We start from the raw sequence: 19002 nt of genomic DNA on the forward strand, positions 1-19002 counted from the left end.
TCTAGAGTAATTCAAGAGTGAGACAAAACAAACAAACAAAAAAACTTTCGCTCATTTTTCAGAAGTGGCAACAGAAAACTGTTCAGATATTTTCCCTCCACTCCGCACACTCCATTTGTTCTCGCACCGTTTGTTGTCCAGAAGCAGAGTAGAGATACGGGTGGAGATGCTGGCTTCAGCCTGCCGAACTTTCCCCAGCAGCTTCTGCCGCCCAGCCTCCTGGACCTTTTGCTGCTGAGTGACACCCTGCTCTACACGCTCCTGCTCCTGAAATACAGAAACACAAGGATTATATGAGAAAATTACATATTCCAAAAATAACCCGAAAGCAAATATCCCAAACTTGATTTTAAATCCACATTATGCGACTGCAAATCTGTCAACTTTTAAAAAATTAAGACAAAACTAACTAGCCCCATCCGTGTCAGGATTACATTTGTTTGCAGCAAACCTTAAAAGTTTCCCCCTGGGCACAAGGGTCTACATAACTGTCAGGTATTTACAAAAATATTTCACTGGATTCATTTATGTGATGGAAAATTATAATGCTAGAAATGCTAGACAGACCCTTTTCTAATGGCCAAGTATCTGTGGAATAAAAAGACCACACGTGCGTAAATCAAAACCTTGCACATGTAAATCAAAACCGCATATGTAAATCAAAAACACGTGCGTAAATCAAAACCTTACATGTGTAAATCAAAACCGCACATGTAAATCAAAACCACGTGTGCAAATCAAAACCACGTGTGCAAATCAAAACCGTACAAGTCTAAATCAAAACAAGTGGGGGCTCAAGTTATTATTGGATGAAAATAACGTGAGCGCCTCTTATCTGTGCAGAGATCATTGTGTTGCCTAGAAACACGTCTGGGATCGCAGCATAGCTCAACTCCACCTACAGGTGTATGAGCTCCAGCTCAGTATCAGCAGAGCTGCTCGTTCACGGTCAAATCAAAACCATACGTGTGTAAATCAAAACCATACGTGTGTAAATCAACACCGTACGTGTGTATATCAACACCGTACGTGTGTAAATCAACACCGTACACGTGTAAATCAAAACCACACACGTGTAAATCAACACCGCGTGTGTAAATCAAAACCGTACACATGTAAATCAAAACCGTACACATGTTGATTAAAACCGCACATGTACATCAAAACCGTACGTTTAAATCAAAACCGCGTGTGTAAATTAAAACCTTGTGCGTAAATCAACACCATACACGTGTAAATAAACACTACGTGTAAATCAACACCGTACATGTGTAAATCAACACCGCACACGTGTAAATCAACACTACGTGTAAATCAACACCGTACAAGTGTAAATCAACACCGCACACGTGTAAATCAACACTACGTGTAAATCAAAACCGTACACATGTAAATCAAAACCGTACACATGATTAAAACCACACATGTACATCAAAACCGTACACATGTAAATCAAAACCGTACACATGTAAATCAAAACCGTACACATGTTGATTAAAACCGCACATGTACATCAAAACCGTACGTTTAAATCAAAACCGCATGTGTAAATCAAAACCTTGTACGTAAATCAACACCATATGTGTAATCAAAACCGCACATGTAAATCAACACCATATGTGTGTGAATAAAAACCGCACACGTGTAAATCAACACCGTACACATGTAAATCAAAACCGCACACGTGTAAATCAACACTGTACATGCGTAAATCAAAACTGCACGTGTAAATTAAACCGTGTGTGTAAATCAAAACTGCACATGTAAATCAACACCGTACACATGTAAATCAAAACCGTACACGTGTAAATCAAAACCGTACACGTGTAAATCAAAACCGTACACACGTAAATCAAAACCGTACACACGTAAATCAAAACCGCGTGTGTAAATCAAAACCGCGTGTGTAAAGCAACACCGTACACATGCAAATCAACACCGTACACGTGTAAATCAAAACCGCACACGTGTAAATCAAAACCGCACACGTGTAAACCAACACCATACACGTGTAAATCAACACCATGCATGTGTAAATCAAAACCGCACACGTGTAAATCAACACCACACACGTGTAAATCAAAATCGCACACGTGTAAATAAAAAATAATAATAAAATAATAATAATAATAATTCTGCAGGTTTTACAGTACCTCCAACGTTATAGGTTACAAAAATCTCTCACTGGCAAAAATATTAAATTTACACGTGTAAATGTGAATAAGTGAATGAAAGTGAGCGAAGGAGAAAGTGAACGAGAGTGAGAGAATGAGTGAATGAGAGAGTGAGTGAATGAATGAGAGAGTGAATGAGAGAGTGAATAGAGTGAATGAGTGAGTGAAGAGAGTGAATTAGTGAGGAAGAGAGTGAATTAGTGAGAAAGAGAGTGAATTAGTGAGTGAATTAGTGAGTGAATTAGTGAGTGAATGAGAGAGTGAAGAGAGTGAATGAGAGAGTGAAGAGAGTGAATGAGAGAGTGAAGAGAGTGAATGAGAGAGTGAAGAGAGTGAATGAGAGAGAGTGAGTGAGAGTGTGAAGAGAGTGAATGAGAGAGTGGAGAGAGTGAAGAGAGTGAATGAGAGAGTGGAGAGAGTGAAGAGAGTGAATGAGAGAGTGGAGAGAGTGAAGAGAGTGAATGAGAGAGTGAAGAGAATGAATGAAGAGAGTGAAGGTACCAGTTTGACAGACAGTAGCATGCCCTCTTTGCGGGAGTTGTTGAGAAGAAGGAGCTGTGCTTGCTCTCTCTGTTTCTCTTCCAGCTCCTTCTCAAAGTTCAGCTTCTCCAGCTGCTTCTGCTCCTGAGAGAACCAGACAGAAAGAGCGAGGATGACAGAGATATCTACAGAAGCACAATACCAAAGTCCACTACAATGAACCAATGAGGACTAATCCAAACTAATTCAACATACCTTTCTCTTCTCATAATCCATAAATTTGCTCTGTCAAATAAGAGAAAGCGTATCCAATCAGTGAAGAACACATGCTGTATGGAACATAACACATCCTCAATGCAAAACTTAACGGTCGTTTCCCTTCACATGGTCGTTTCCCTTACAACTGCAGTTTAAATGTAGTTAATCAGCCAAGACATGTCCGGTGTCCAATGTTTGTGTGCTACAAGCGTTCTTTCAGGTAGGAGGCATTTATTGTACTTTAGAAATGAATCAGTTGATAATATTCTGGTATTTGATTTATATATGTGGGGCAGTTTGGGTAAGCCCGTTTATTTCGTTTATTTCACCTCAGATCTTTAAATGCAGCTTTATTTGTGACTGAAATACATGTAAAAACATTTTAGTTCGGTGAACCTTGTAGTTTTCAGGATTGCATACAATGTGAAAATTTCAACAAGTGACAGGTTTTCCCAGCCCACCACTACAGTCTCCTCTGAAACTATCGGAAGGGCAAGGCCAATGAATTTGTTTTTGCTGTAGACTGAAGACGTCTGGGTTTGAGATCAAAAGATGAGAAGAGAGTTTAGAATTTCAACTTTTATTTCCTGGAATTTATATGTAGATGTGTTAAACGACATAGAACGTAGCACATTTTGTATCGGACCACCCAATTTCCAGGGGAGAAAAATATTGGAACATGTGACTGACAGGTGTTTCTTTTTACCTAGGTGTGTCCTGTTTTTAAACAAAAAATAACTCGTAACATCTACAGCACTCTTGGTTTCAGCCTTCAGTTTCACCTGTGAAGAAGGCATTTGTTGTTAAAAAGGATAAGCCAAGATGAAGATCAGAGAACTGTCTACAGGATGCAGTAAATACCAGGAAATAAGAGCTGAAATCCTAAACTCTCGTCTCATATTCATCTTTTGATCTCAAACCCAAATGCCTTTGGTGTACAGCACAAGTTAATAAATTGGCTTTGCTGTTCCAATAGTTTTGGAGGGGACTGTATATACATGTTTTTAATTCAGACTTATTCTGCTATTTAGTTTATCTCAGCTCCCTGCCCCTGATAGTTAGTCACATGCTACAGGTACAATCTAAGGTGTGCCAAACTCTCACCTGCCAGGCTATATCCTCCCCGTCCACACAGTCCGGGCTCGGCTTACTGCTATCGTTTTCCAACACGGGCAGCAGGTACTGCGAGGGAGGACAGTAATCCAACCCCAGCTCTGCAAAACATACCTTGACTTAGCAATAGTGAGAGAAAACATGTACAGCGTGCGTTCTGAGATTATTTCTGTCGGATTTGTTACAGAACTCTACTTTTACCTGAGCAGAGAAAGCGTTGGATTTCTTCTGTGCCTGCTGTGCAGACTGAGGCAGGCGGGTAGCTCATAACACACGCATCAAGAGTCAAGCTCTAAACACAAACACACACACACACACACACATTGAACAACTGTAATGTTTGACTACATCTTTAATTCATGAGATGTTGATCTTAAACCCCATCCTAAATAATGTCCTAAACCCTGGACCTACGGTGCAGTAGTCCACAAGAGCGCATTTTGTTAAAACGTTTTGTTTGTACCGAATTTCACAATGCCTTTGATTGGGCCATAGGCACGAAGCCTCGGGTAATCACAGTCATGCTGATGTTCAGACCAATAGCTCAATTGTGAATGTGATATTGCTTTTATACAAGTTCTACAAGCAAGCAATTAATTTTGAGTTACTGACATTTCAGACACAGTATGGCCAAATATTTTGCTGCCCCATCAACGAAAATAGTTCTCAGCCCCAGAAACCCCAAAATAAGAATCGGGACACTATCTGTCTGACCTCGTGGATCTCGCAGGCATTTGGGACAGAGCGCCTGACCTTTGCATAAATACTAGTCACTTATTGTGGGTTACGAGCAGACGTATCTTGGTCGAAACCCTGTCCCGCGCTATTTATTATTAAATGTTTTTGAGGGCATTATAGCAGTGTGCCATCCTTTCTTTCTTTGACGTTCTATTTTGATATTTTGGCCGTGCACCCGTTAAAACTTTTTGGAAGTATGCTCACTGTCCTGTTTTCCTATGGCAAGATGCAGAACATGGCTTAACCGACAACAATAATGGCCGTGTGTATTTATTATATTATAAATATATTGTCATAAATAAAGAACTGCTATGAAAAATGAGGACGCTGACTCGCATAAAACATTTATACAGTAAAAGCTGATGTGGCTTAAAATGCATTTACTGCAGTGACAACATCTTATTTCTATTGATACGCAACTTCACCTGTTAATTTACAAAAAAGTATTCACGGATTTAACTGTTTGACGGGCAAAACGCTCAAATTACGAACCCTGTAATAGTGAATTAAGCAAAGCTTCAACATGCATCACAGGGACCACTGTAACCTCCAAACTGGTTTCACTCTCACCTCCAGGGTTCGAACGTTGGCCAACTCTTTGGGCAGCTCTCTGATGCTGTTCTCACTCAGGTCCAGTGTGCGCAGACTGCACATGCATCCCACAGACGAGGGCAGCTCACGGAGGAAGTTCCCTTCACACAACAAATTTCTCACTTCATTATATTCCTCTATGTCAAAGAGCAATGCTATACACAAAAACGGTTTAGAATGTACACCATCGAGATGGTACAGAATGTGAAACCTGGAACAACAACAATGGGAAATGGTTTTCATGTCTGTCAGCATTTCTGAGACAGCACTGTTTAAGATAACTGTGTCTTCATAGAGGCAGACAGCTCTGTATATACACATGTCTCATCTGTATCTGACACAAAGGCAAAGCCACACCTTTCATGTTAAGCGTCTGTAGATTCCGAAGATCCCCTATAGACGCAGGGAGTGCCTTGATCTGGTTATTTTCTGCATTTAACACCTAGAGGATCAGCATCACTATCAGTATGGTTACAACAACAGTAAAACACAAAGACAAACACCCAGACAGCAAACCATGGGACAAAAATACACAACCGTGTTACCTGCAAGGAGGGCAGCTGTCCAATGTCGTCTGGGAGAGAAGTGAGCTTGTTTTCGTGCAGGTCCAACACCTTAGGAATGGACAAATTGACACAGAGTATAGATAAAATGACGAATTCTTTATCAATCAATCGGACTTGATTTACATAGCACTTTTTCATACAAACAGATTGTAACACAAATTGCTTTACACATTAAAATAGCAATAACCCCCCACCCCACCATTGACACATAAAGTATTAATCAATACTATAAACAAAATGTTATAATTAGAGATTGTTTTTAAAAAAAGACTCAAACTGGGAGATGAAATTCAATGAAAAGCCAAACTGAAAAGGAATGTCTTAACTTTGGTTTTAAAAATATCAACATTCTCTGCCACCCTCAGGTCTTCAGGACGGATGTTCCACAGATGCGGGCCATAAAAGTCACTGTGGGTTTTTGTCCTGACTTTGAGTATCATTACAAGGCCACTACCTGAAGACCCGAGGGTTCTGGAAGGTTCATAAGATAGTAACAAATCTGACAAATAAGTCAGATCAAAGGTTTTATAGACCAATAAAAGGAGCTTAAAATCTATTCTAAAAGAAACAGGCAGTCCGCGACTTTAGAAGTGGTGTAATGTGTGCTCTCTTTCTGGTCTTCATCAACACATACATGTGCAGCTCAACTGTGAAGCAACTGAAGTCGAGATATATTCTTCTTGTGGAGATCAGAAAGCAGAGCATTACAGTAGTCAATCCTGCAGGTAATAAAAGCATGCAGCAGAGTCTCTGTATTGGCTAGAGAGAGAGAGAGAGAGAGAGAGAGAGAGAGAGAGAGAGAGAGAGAGAGAGAAACAGTCGCACTCTGGCGGTATTCTTCCAACGGTAAAATGCATTCGTAGTTATGTTTCTAATGTGAAGTTCAAAACTGAGATCTGGGTAAAAGACGACTCCCCGATTTTTCGCTTATCGACGTGGATTTAAAGCCGGTGTGTGCAGTTTCTTGTTAAGGTTCTCCCTCTGAGCTTGAACACCAAGGACCAAGACTTTAATATCTTTTTAATCGTCTTTAATATCTCCTGAATTTAATACCTTTATAGTAGCTAGAGCGCTTATGGCACAGCTTTTGGGGACCAGTGACTTGAGCTCGTTTCCACAGAGGATGAGCACCTGCAATAAAAGAAGTGTTATAACAACAGCTTACATTTCTTACTCCAGCTTAAGCAATGTGATATATAAAATAATAATAATAATAATAATAATAATAATAATAATCTTTCACCTTTTTCTGGAGCACCTTGCACATGGAGAAAACACTGGACGGAACCTATGAATAAATACACGATGTTTTTTTAGTACTGTTTTTTTTTAAACAATATTAAACCTCTGTTCGTAACAATTTTAGTTATTTTTGTAGTGTATACATACATGCACATTGAGAAATTATTTTTCAATAATTCAAATTTTGTTCAAATTTTCTGAGAATCAAACTGAATCGAATCGTGAACACAAAATCTTGAATTGAATTGCATCGTGAAACCTAATTTTATTATTTTATTAAAAACGCAAAGACATAAGTAAAATGACCCACAACGTTCGGGTGAAAAGTTGCATTCAGTAAAATATGTGAGCGACATGACAAAAATCTCAGATCACGATAATCGAGGACATTTCTACAACAGATGATGCGTATCACGATATATTATTTAGCGAACAAACCGTCCACCGCAAAACAGCGGTAAAATAAACAAAAATACATTAAAAATACGACTTTGACAATACTTTTCTTTAATGCCTAAAAGAAGATTAGGTTTTTTTCTAAAATGTAAAAGAAATTTTCATTCGGACCACTGCCTCAACAGCGTCCATTCAGTATTATTTAATTTGTAATTATTACATTTTTTAAAAAATAAATAAAAATTCATTACCATACCAGCGATATCTCAGTAAAGTGTAACACGTAATCATTTATCATATCAATATTACATCAATATATTGCCCAGCCCTAGTGTACACTCTTTAATTTACACAAAACTAGAAATACAAATTGACAAAATGCTCAAATATCAGATATGTCTTTGCTCTTTTTCTTTATTGTTAGCGTATTGTGTAGGTGAAATCTCTTGTGAGCTGACATCGTTGTCAGCATTAAAAGAATGGTAATGTAAACTCCTGACACACAAATATGATCAAGGGTGTAGGTTTGGTCTCAATATTGGTAGGGACACCCACCCCGGGGGAAAAAATGCACTGTTTAATGTGGACAAGCAAATGGTTTATTAAAATATAACATCTATATTTACATTAAGATCTGTATTTACATTTAAATACAAATTATACAAAGCAACAGATCAAAGACTAAAAGATTCTAAATTCTAAAATTCTGCCTTCCCAAATTATTGGTAGGGACATCCATATGCAAATCTACGCCCTTGAATATGATGTAACAAAAAACTTTTTTTTGTTTTTTTTTGTTTTGAAATTCAGTTTTTGAACACATCACGAGTTCATTCAGTTAGTCTAACTGACCAACGTAAAGTCGTAAGATATAAAAACAGGATCGATACGTCTGTCTTAGATAAATAGCACATATTCCAGTTCAGGATGCTGCTCACCTCTGAAAGCTCACAGTTTGAAATGTCCAGGATGTCATCTGCTCCGGCTTCTTTAGACTAACAGAAAAACATACAGGTTCTTCTATATTATACATAGAATTACAATACTTTGGTAAGAAAATGTACTTAAAATGCAACCACAAGGCCTTAAAACCAGAAACCTTCTCATACTGACCAGGTACAACTGATACTCCAGGCGTTTCTTGGACTCCTCACTTGGCTTCTTCTTCTTGTAGAACAGAGGCATCCTGAAGCCACAAACTCTGCCCTTCCCTTCTGTCGTCAGCTGTTTATTCCATAAACAGTCTGTTTCTGTCTTTCAGAAGAGTGCAGTAAAGTGACAACGGTTCCCTTCTGACAGGTTTGACTCTAACTCAGTTTCTAACAGTCACTGCCATTAGAGATATAAAGCTAGTGAACGATCCACCTCCTTTATTTTTAACCCACTTATTACAGATAACCAGGCCGCTGGCTAGCTAGCTGTTATTGGATTACAAAAATAATTCATACATTTGTACATCTAGATATATATATATATAAAAATATGTCGTCCTCCTCTTTATAGAGTACCTTTCCGATGATTAACTCTTCAGACCGTGAATTTACCGCTGTGGAAATGACTGAACAGAAAACGAAATCCTCCTCATAACATTTCCTGACATCACTCACAATAATATTTCTACAGACGGCGCTGACGGTGACTACAAATCTCGCGATACTTTACAATCTCGCAGCGTTTATTCTCGCGGAAATCTCGCGATAGTTAGAGGTCCTATATAAATCCGCTCCACGAGCCTCTAAGCCCTTTCCCTTTTTCACTCAGGTGGTGAAGGTGCAACAGTAAATCGGTCGTCCCGAATCCGGGTTCATCCGACACCCTCACCAATTCAAGCCGCACTGAGCTCAGCGACAACATGCCTCCTAAATTCGACCCCAACGAGATTAAAATCGGTACGTTAAAAAAAAGTGCTAATATTCAGGTGCAAAGTTTGGACGGTTTCTTCTTTCACACAGGCCTCGACTCTAACGAGGCCTTGTGTGCTTCCCGGCTCTGGTTTTGTGGTGTTCACACAGATAAATCCTACCCTAACTGTGTGTGGGTGAGTTTTTATACAGGAGTCTGTAGAAACTACATATCTATATTTTCTCGGCACGTTTATTCTGTGTGTGAACAAGTTAGCAAGCCAGCTAGCTAAAATCGTAGCTATACTGCCTTTATTCAGTTATTCAGTTGTTTAGCTTCTGATTACTTGGTTAGCTAGCACAACATATAAGTACCCCACCGTCGCGTGTGTTTTTGCTTCACTGGGCTGTTTCCTGAGGATTATGATAGTCTATTATAGAGCACGTGGTTAGCGCTGTGTAACCCTGCAGGAGACTGCACAAGGCCATGTAACCGCTATGAGTGTAATAACACTCTTACTCCGCTTTAACAATGTTTCTAGTCTATAGTAATCACGCGTAATATATATATACTTTTTTTTTTTTTTTTTTAAAGGGTTGGTTCATGTAACAAATACAAGATCACGATTCTCAAAGACTTGCTCGATATCTTATGAGCTGAAACTCGTTATGGTCGTTTCCTTTTCGACTCACGCTGACCGCAGTGGACCAATCAACAGACTAGGACATCTGACCAATCAGAGCGGAGTATGCTCTCTGAAATTTGGAGTTTAGAGCGAATCAATGATTAAGTTTACATGGACAGCCATAATCTAATTAATGACCTTACTAAGTAAGTCAATATTGTGATTTAAGGTGTATACATGAGTCGATTTTAGAATATTCCTTTCATGTACCCGTTTTGTGTTCTAGAACATAGTTCGTTCATTAACAGCACACGTCATTACATCACAGTGCCACACCGTCTGATGTCACTCCGGAATTTCACGTATCAACATACAGTTGGTCTTCGTTATGGGACGGTGTACAGTTTTGGTTGTTTTTTATAAAAATTTTTACGAATGCTTCAAGTGCGGTTCATTGTCATGCTATATGTGCTAATAGACAACGGTTTGAAGCTGTGGGCTGTGTCCCAAACCATGTACTTGCCTTCTATATAGTAGCCGAGATAGATGTATTTCGCCGCCTATAGTACGTAAGTACCCGGTTTGGGACGCAGCTGTGCTCTCTTCTTTTGGGTCAGTCAGTTGAGCACTGCAGTGTGTGATCGTGTCCTGTTGCAAAATGTGATGAAAACTCACACAATGTTAATAATGTGATTAAGGTGTTTACATGTCTGTAATACATGTTGATAATGCGACTAAAACAGGAGTACTCCACATGTCTTAATTCAATTTGTGTTTACTTTGAGTATGACTTATTGGCTTAAGATAATTAAATTGCTGTTTACATGGTAGTTTCTTAATCAGTATTGTCTTAATTGGGTTAATATTGGATTATAGTTTAGATTATAGTATAGATTATACTGATTGAGTCTCAGCCTCATAGTACAATATCTTCTGTACACTTCTCACCATGCGGTTTAGAATGCTGGAGACCGCACTCCAAGTGGCTCTGTAAGCCAGGATGCATTAACTCCGTAAACAGAAACGAGGGCTGTATAGAAAACCGGATCCTACAGAAGCCTTAAGCAGCCATGCATTATTTTATCACACCGTAGTTTTCTTGTGACCACTACATAAAATAGCTGCTTTTTCATGACTGGCATTGCATGCACTTTGGTGTCTTCACCATTGCCTGCTGTAGGGATTGACTATCCCACATTCATACGTTTACATGGACAATATTCTGATTTTATCCTGATTGATTAATACTGATTAAGGAAATGGCGATTTCTGATTACCTTAATCCAGCTAAAGTTATACTCAAAGTAAACAAGTCAAATAAAGATGAAGTATTCCTACTTTAAATCACATTATAGACATGTAAACACCTTAATCTCACAACACTGGGAGTTTTAACCACATTTTGGACAGGACACATTCACACGGCAGTGTGACAGCAAAGAGCATGGCTGTGTCCGAAACCGCATACTTATGGGGACGTAATGACACCTGCCATTAATCGAACTGTTATAACACAAACAGGAACAAGAAAGGAGTGTTCTAAAAGCAACTCATTAGATTGCTGTTATCCATGTAAACGTAGTCAGAGAGACGGTGTCAGTTCCGTTCTCACTTGCTGACAGACAGCTATTTCAGCTCGAGTGAGACCCTGATCAAAATAAAAACGCATCTGTTCATCCACGATGCAGGACTGCGCCAAGCTTTTGATAATCAAAAAAATTACGTCGCGTACACAGGAAAAAATAATTTAGAAAATAAAGTTGTTGGGGAGAACACCAATTGTTCAATGACTGGGGTTGTGTAAATCCCCCAAAATCCTAGAAGGTGTCAAATGACTGAACACAATGAGATGCGTAGTCTTGACAAATGTTACAAGGATGTAAATTAGGTGAGGTAGCTGTAGAAGGGCACTTACACTCCTTAAACTTAAAATACAACAGAAAAATCTCATTGTGATTAGGGCAGAACAAAAAAAACTAACTTGAGATTGTGACAGATGTCTATAATCTATCCAATTACACATTGAACACACTACAGAATTTCTCAACCTTTTATATTAAAGCTCACCTATTATGGTTTTGAAACGTGCCTAATTTTGTTCTAAACGTCTCGTACAATAGATTTACGTGCATCCAAACTCAAACACTTTAATGTGCTCATAATTTAAATTGCAGCAGCACCCCTCCACGATGTGTAGTGGGGACTGGGAGCCAGCATAGGTGCAAAGTGTGACCCCAGTGGATCTAATTCAAACTGAAGACGTTATTTCTGTAACATGACCTATCTGAGTGGATCTGACACTTTTTAAAATGTGGGCATTGGGGTTTGAAGTGACAGAAGGGCAGAGGTCTTTGCTTTTATTTTGCTTGATGTGCAGTTTTGTTATGCAACCCTGCCTTTGATTAAGGCTTTATAAGTTCTGTCTTAAAGAAGCTGAATTCTTGTTCTGTTTTTTTGTATATTCTTATATACTGCAAGATTATCTGAATAACAGTGTTGTTAGGGGGGGGCTTTTATTCGCCATGTACAGCTTTGTTCTATTAAAGAGAATAATTGCAATTGAACTTGTAAACCTGCATGAGTTCAACCTTTTCATTTAGGATAAGGCATGACAAATCTAGATAGTATAATCTATACATACATTTAATTGATCAGCCTCCCGCCACTATGCTAGTCTGTGTGAGTGACTCGGTATAATCCAGTGGAGGCTGAGAGAAACCCAGCTCTAGGAAGCAGGGCTGCCCAGTCTGATGGGTAACTCTGTGCCGAAAGGCCTGGAACACACTGAATACGGGCTAATGTTTCATGACGTGTGTTTCTACATCAGCCAGACCACTAATAATTACTTCTGTTCCTGTTTTGTTTTTTAATTCCCCAGTGTACATGAGGTGCACAGGTGGAGAGGTCGGTGCCACTTCATCTCTGGCCCCCAAAATTGGACCTCTGGGTCTGGTAAGTTACCTGCTCACATACTTTTATATCCCAAGGCTAGAGGATGAGTTCTGTTTCTCATGTTGATCAGCCTCCCGCCACTATGCTAGTCTGTGTGAGTGACTCGGTATAATCCAGTGGAGGCTGAGAGAAACCCAGCTCTAGGAAGCAGGGCTGCTCGTTCTGATGGGTAACTCTGTGCCGAAAGGCCTGGAACAATTGAAACCTGCGTGTAACTATATAGTATTGAAATGAGGGCACAGATCAGGATTTAGAAAATGTATGGGGCTAATTGCATTATGATGCTTGTTCTTCCAGTCCCCCAAGAAAGTGGGTGATGACATTGCCAAGGCTACCGGTGACTGGAAAGGCCTGAGGATCACTGTCAAGCTGACCATCCAGAACAGGCAGGCAGCGGTAAGCCTTCCCTCCGTCTTAAAACAGCGTTTTCATTGGAGGAAAATGATTTTGACATGGATATGTGTTTTGAGTCAACACAGTCCACCTTTTGTGGTTCTGGTAGATAAATGGGTGCTGGTAGCTTAGCGGTTAAAACTAAAACAAGAGACTGTTTACTCCGTCATGCTATTGAAGCAAAGAACATGTTTGTTATTCTGCAATCTTGCTACCCTGTGTAAAATTAAGGTTCACAATCTTGTTTGTTGCTGATGGAATCATAACTGAAACATATACTCCTACTGGAAATGACTGGGAATGTAGCTTCAGCTAGCACATCAGTCTGAATTTGCTCTAATACCAGAAGCTATTCATTTTTGCAGTGCTTATAGTATTTTGGCTTGTTTGTGCAGATTGAGGTCGTTCCTTCTGCATCTGCCCTCATCATCAAGGCCCTGAAGGAGCCTCCCCGTGACAGGAAGAAGGTCAAGAACAGTAAGTAGCCCTGTTTGCTAGAGCTTCGTTTGTCTTAACCAGACTTGTGCAATGTGATTACTCATCCCTACATGAGCTTACACTGCTCTGAAGTTCAGTAATGTTGACTCTGATTACACAAGTTTGCCATGGAATTTTTATTTTTTTATGATGAGTTCCATAAATAATTTGAAATTAAATGATTAAGTCATAAGTGTGTAGCGGACATGGATCAGAATTGCACAACCCCTGGTCCTAGCTAGAGTACGTCAGCCTCCCGCCACTATGCTAGTCTGTGTGAGTGACTCGGTATAATCCAGTGGAGGCTAAGAGAAACCCAGCTCTAGGAAGCAGGGCTGCCCAGTCTGATGGGTAACTCTGTGCCGAAAGGCCTGGAACAAATTGCCTACGGATTTAACACTTGATCAATATACAGTCGTCTCGAGAAATTAAATGTAAATGGTAAAGAAATGCGAGTTTGTGCTAGCTCTAACTGGGGCACTTTTCCTGCAGTTAAACACTCTGGCAGCGTTCCCTTTGATGAGATCGTCAACATCGCCAGAGTCATGAGGCCACGCTCTATTGCCAGGGAGCTCTCAGGTGTGTATACAGTTTGGATTTGTGTAATGCGGATATTTTCCTCCAGCCACCCGCCACTATGCTAGTCTGTGTGAGTGACACGGTATGATCCAGTGGAGGCTGAGAGAAACCCAGCTCTAGGAAGCAGGGCTGCTCATTCTGATGGGTAACTCTGTGCCGAAAGGCCTGGAACATCTTTCCAATCTTCTCTCATACTGCTGGTTGGAAAGCTTTCAGATCTGACAGGTGAGATTAAACGAACAGTTTGTGCTGTCTCCTCAGGAACCATTAAGGAGATTCTGGGCACGGCTCAGTCTGTTGGCTGCACCATCGATGGCCGCCTACCCCATGACGTCATTGATGACATCAACAGCGGCAAACAGGAGTGCCCATCTGTAAGTACAAGACATGTGCTCTGATTTATTTTTTTCCTTTGCGCACATTAAGTACTAAACTTTTTTCTTTTTTTTTAGGATTAAATGGCTGACACAGAGGAATGAAAAATAAAATTTGTTAAATAAATTGTGGTGGTTGTGTGTGGGTTTTTAAACATTTATCAGATGTAAGCTGTTTTTTTTTTTTTTTTTTTGTTTTGTTTTGTTTGTTTTTTTTAACCAAAAGTTGAAATGGAAACTAGTTTTGTCAGATACACTTAGTTTCTGTTCCTGCAAGTCAGCATTTTAGTGGACAGCTAATTGTTAAACTATTGTTGGTTTGTTTGCAATTGAAAAGAAACCCAACTAGGCTAGTATGATGTGCAGAAAGATTAAACTGACTACTCCAATAGTGAATTGTTGCACCATGTTCAGATAACATGGTGGCAAGACTTACAGGGTCCCATTCTGCTAGGTTCATGATAACATGACAGAACAATAGGGGGCTATATTTAGTAGTGTTGTACCTGTACTATGGTATTAAGAGTGCTTCAGAATACTGCCAATGCCACAATCTTTTAAATAGTACTTGTTAATACAGTAGTATCATAAGTAATGTTCAATGTGCAGCAGTTGATATTCCTGCTGAATACACATAGGTTAGCGCCATTTCTTTCAACCCAGATTCTTTATCTTAATCTTTAAAGATTTTGTTAGCTAGTAAGCAAGCTAACATTAGGCTAACCCCTGTGTGACTATTACAATTAGCCATGTTTGATAAGCAAGCAAATGTCCCTAACTAACTTGATTTCTTTTTTGGAGTTCATTTCCAAGTTCATCTACTTAGTCCTAAGATGTTCATTCTTGGTACTCTGAGGATCATTTCCATGATTTCATTGCTCTAGGGAACAATACATGAAATATGTGGCAGTTTATCAGAATTACTGCAGATTTGGGCCAAGAAATATCGTGACATCATCAGTGTGCATTCAGCCAAAGCACGCTTCGATTCACGTGCATGAAACACGAGTACAGATAAAAGGTCTCATTTACCAACAAATGTGTGATTGCAATTTTGCCAATTCAAGTAGTTTTCTCTAAGAAAGCACAAAAAAAAAAACTCCATATTGCATTGGAATTTTTTTTTTTTTTTTTAAAGCTGCAGCAGTCACTGAATCCTGTATGGACTGATTTGATATCTATTTTTGTAAATCTGAACAATGAATTAACAAATATTAGTGTTGCCCTATTAACACTAACACAACCAACGCTTTAGCTGGTATCGTATTGTAAGATATGTTTATGGGATTGTGACTATCCTAATATTTAATCACCTCATTTTTAGTAGGTCTTTCAAATGATGCATCAAACTAAGCCATTAATACAGAGATTGGTCATAGTATTCTGTTGTGATATGCTTGAACAAAGATGCTAAGACTTAATGCTTTTCTAGCTACTTGCCTTGGTTACATGATAATTCTATTGATGCGCGTGCCAACAAACACATGGCCATTACATTAGAGATTGTGTGCCATCAGCTGTATTAGCTTACATCCAATCCAAATGGCTAAATGTAACTTTCTGTACAACTGCCTTGGGTTCCAGAACAAAGTTTTCTGAATGAAACTTGAATTTATTAGCTACCTGAAAGGGCCGGTTTGACCAAGGCCTGGTTTCACAGAACAAAACACAACTTCAGCCAAAGTTTAAGTGAATTTTCATCTCGAAATGAATCCTCCATGTAGCTTCATTACTTTGGCTGCAATTTCCCAGACCACATGTGAATGTAGCAAACATTTATGCAAAAAACCCTTTAATATGAAAAACAGCCAAGCGTGGGATGACTGGCTCTTACAAAAGTACAAATTTATTTGAAGATATTAAAACATTTCTCAAGGCCAGATGCCTGCAAAGCCCTGACCCACATGTGAGGAAACTTATCAAAAACATCCACGTCTCTATTTCAGCAATGCATTTTCCACATTCCCTGAATTTTTGAACATGCTGCCAGACTTTCTTGTACGATCTATCCCCTGATGAAGCACCAAAAGACGTAGATGACTTTAACAGTACAACTTCACCTGCAGACATCAATTACATAAAAAAAAAGAAGCTCCAACTTTTCACTCTCTCAGTCTGTTCTTTAATCTACAGGTACACTGATATGGCCTACTTTCATTTCTAAACTTCCTCATGTGGGTGAAGATGACAAGTACAAAATGAACTTAGACAGTTCTTATAAACAGGACAGAGATGGGAAGCCGCCATCATCATCTTTTAATCCTCTGTGCCTAATTTTAGTTTTCATAGCAATCAAGTGCTGGCTGTCTTTTCTCTCCCTCTTCTTCTGCAAAGTGGACACACAACTAGAGTGTCTCTATAAAACGGGGTGGGTAGAAAATAGTGCTGAACTTCTGCCATTCCCCTTCAGTTCTCCACGTCCTCCTCCTCTCCCTCGTTCTCTCCATCCTGCTCATCTTCTGTGTGTTCTTCTTCATCCTCTTCCTCTCTGCTCTTGTCATTTTCCTCCGTGCCATTCTTCTTCTCTTTATCCTTACGTTTCTGTTCTGATGCCTCTTTTTTCCCCTTCTGGCCCTTTTTGTAGGCTGTTGACAGACAGCAATTTGCATGCTTAGATAGAAGTGACAGCACTAAAAGGCAGACTCTGAGGAATTATAAATGCTGAACATGTGGATTGTAACAGAACATCAACACAACAAACATTTGGAGAAAAATTCTATTGCAATGTCATGTTGAAATCAGTTTCTAAACCTGCAGTTAACAAAAATACAATTTATATAACAAAACTGATATTAATAAGAAATGCAACTTTAGAGATACCATAGATACATGAATGGAAAAGGTATTTCTACATTTTAAACTTAAAACGTGGCTTAAACAAGCCACAAGGCATACACACATTCAACAGACACACGTACTCGGCTGAGGAATAGGAATTATCAGCTTATTCACCCCTGCGTCCCAAGTGGCTTACTATCTGTACTAAATAGTATCTGAGATGAGAGTTAGCATGCCCCAAATCGTAGTATGCTGAAATGGGGATCCAATTTCCCAGGTTCCCACTTTTTCTGCTAGTGTCGATCCATGGACACTTTTTCAGCTAATATTACCCACAACTCCATGCGTGAGGGAGGGGGAGTTTTATTGCCGAATTCAATAATGCATTTTAGAGAGGTGTAAATGAATTGTGTAAAATAAATAAATCAAGGGAATGATAAATTACATTTGGCGTTTGTTTACAGTGACAGTAGCTGCGTTTACATGGACAACAATAATCCACTCTTAATCCGATTAAGACCATAGTCTAATTAAGAAACTACCATGTGAACAGCAATTTTTACTTACCTTAATCTAATTAAGGTCATAATCGAAGTAAGCAATAATCTAATTAAGACAGGTGGAGTACTCCTGTTTTAGTCGCATTATGGATGTGTAGTAGTGACATGTAAACACCTTAATCACATTATTAGCGTCGTGTGGGAGTTTTCACCGCATCTTGCGACAGGACACGATCACACATGACAGTTTTACGTTTTACGGCGAACAAGAGTTCGGCTGTGTCCCAAATCACATACTTTCCTACTATAGGCCTGTAGTGGGGAAAAAAAACCATGTACAGTGAGGGAAAAAAGTATTTGATCCCCTGCTGATTTTGTACGTTTGTCCACTGACAAAGAAATGATCAGTCTATAATTTTAATGGTAGATTTATTTGAACAGTGAGAGACAATAACAACAAGAAAATCCAGAAAAATGCATGTCAAAAATTTTATAAATTGATTTGCATTTTAATGAGGGAAATAAGTATTTGACCCCCTCGCAATCAGAAAGATTTCTGGCTGCCAGGTGTCTTTTATACAGGTAATGAGTTGAGATTAGGAGCACACTCTTAAAGGGAGTGCTCCTAATCTCAGCTTGTTACCTGTATAAAAGACACCTGTCCACAGAAGCAATCAATCAATCAGATTCCAAACTCTCCACCATGGCCAAGACCAAAGAGCTCTCCAAGGATGTCAGGGACAAGATTGTAGACCTACACAAGTCTGGAATGGGCTACAAGACCACTGCCAAGCAGCTTGGTGAGAAGGTGACAACAGTTGGTGCGATTATTCGCAAATGAAAGAAACACAAAAGAACTGTCAATCTCCCTCGGCCTGGGGCTCCATGCAAGATCTCACCTCGTGGAGTTGCAATGATCATGAG

General features: G+C 39.4%; 3 protein-coding genes and 4 non-coding genes across 11 annotated transcripts in view; 5 read left to right on the forward strand and 2 right to left on the reverse strand.

Annotated features, from left to right (window-relative positions):
- Positions 1–9211, reverse strand: part of lrsam1 (leucine rich repeat and sterile alpha motif containing 1) — a 23403-nt gene extending 14192 nt beyond the window's left edge. The window contains exons 1-13 of one of the 3 annotated variants that reach the window (XM_017460389.3): positions 9067–9211; positions 8672–8808; positions 8497–8553; positions 7164–7208; positions 6974–7051; positions 5900–5968; positions 5712–5796; positions 5334–5455; positions 4227–4317; positions 4017–4126; positions 2910–2939; positions 2676–2798; positions 128–267 (exon numbers count right to left, since the gene is read on the reverse strand). In XM_017460389.3, coding sequence (XP_017315878.1) covers positions 128–267; positions 2676–2798; positions 2910–2939; positions 4017–4126; positions 4227–4317; positions 5334–5455; positions 5712–5796; positions 5900–5968; positions 6974–7051; positions 7164–7208; positions 8497–8553; positions 8672–8743 — 1022 coding nt within the window. In that variant the 5' untranslated portion in view covers positions 8744–8808; positions 9067–9211. Of the gene's footprint in view, positions 1–127; positions 268–2675; positions 2799–2909; positions 2940–4016; positions 4127–4226; positions 4318–5333; positions 5456–5711; positions 5797–5899; positions 5969–6554; positions 6662–6973; positions 7052–7163; positions 7209–8496; positions 8554–8671; positions 8813–9066 lie in introns of those variants that run through there. The other 2 variants (XM_017460388.3, XM_017460390.3) reach the window with 2 other exon arrangements.
- Positions 9212–9286: 75 nt separating this feature from the next.
- On the forward strand, positions 9287–14927 carry rpl12 (ribosomal protein L12). Of its 3 annotated transcripts, NM_001200112.1 has the most exon segments (9): positions 9315–9447; positions 12904–12977; positions 13275–13373; positions 13766–13847; positions 14340–14426; positions 14688–14795; positions 14797–14800; positions 14879–14884; positions 14886–14922. In NM_001200112.1, coding segments are annotated over 9 exon segments (504 nt in total). In that variant the 5' UTR covers positions 9315–9410; the 3' UTR covers positions 14893–14922.
- On the forward strand, positions 12684–12810 carry LOC124626511 (small nucleolar RNA SNORA65). Its single transcript, XR_006981378.1, has one exon. It is a non-coding gene; the product is annotated as a small nucleolar RNA SNORA65 (small nucleolar RNA).
- Positions 13051–13177, forward strand: LOC124626514 (small nucleolar RNA SNORA65). Its single transcript, XR_006981381.1, has one exon. It is a non-coding gene; the product is annotated as a small nucleolar RNA SNORA65 (small nucleolar RNA).
- Positions 14103–14229, forward strand: LOC124626512 (small nucleolar RNA SNORA65). Its single transcript, XR_006981379.1, has one exon. It is a non-coding gene; the product is annotated as a small nucleolar RNA SNORA65 (small nucleolar RNA).
- On the forward strand, positions 14476–14602 carry LOC124626513 (small nucleolar RNA SNORA65). The gene has a single exon (XR_006981380.1). It is a non-coding gene; the product is annotated as a small nucleolar RNA SNORA65 (small nucleolar RNA).
- A 1697-nt stretch (positions 14928–16624) lies between the features above and the next one.
- pole3 (polymerase (DNA directed), epsilon 3 (p17 subunit)) overlaps positions 16625–19002 on the reverse strand; it is a 20085-nt gene continuing 17707 nt past the window's right edge. The window contains exon 4 of the mRNA XM_017460754.3: positions 16625–17385. Within this exon, the coding sequence (XP_017316243.1) occupies positions 17207–17385 (179 nt within the window). The 3' untranslated portion in view covers positions 16625–17206. The remainder of the gene's footprint in view (positions 17386–19002) is intronic.

The sequence above is a fragment of the Ictalurus punctatus genome, chromosome 28 (assembly GCF_001660625.3).
Source record: "Ictalurus punctatus breed USDA103 chromosome 28, Coco_2.0, whole genome shotgun sequence".
NCBI classification, from domain to species: Eukaryota; Metazoa; Chordata; class Actinopteri; order Siluriformes; family Ictaluridae; genus Ictalurus; species Ictalurus punctatus.

Bases quoted from the DNA above. Each gene is read 5' to 3' on its own strand.
- rpl12 (XM_017459352.3), top strand. From the start codon at position 9,411: ATGCCTCCTAAATTCGACCCCAACGAGATTAAAATCG. The intron at 9,448-12,903 runs GTACGTTAAAAA...TTAATTCCCCAG, and splicing joins CCCCAACGAGATTAAAATCG to TGTACATGAGGTGCACAGGT. The intron at 13,374-13,765 runs GTAAGCCTTCCC...TTGTTTGTGCAG, and splicing joins TCCAGAACAGGCAGGCAGCG to ATTGAGGTCGTTCCTTCTGC.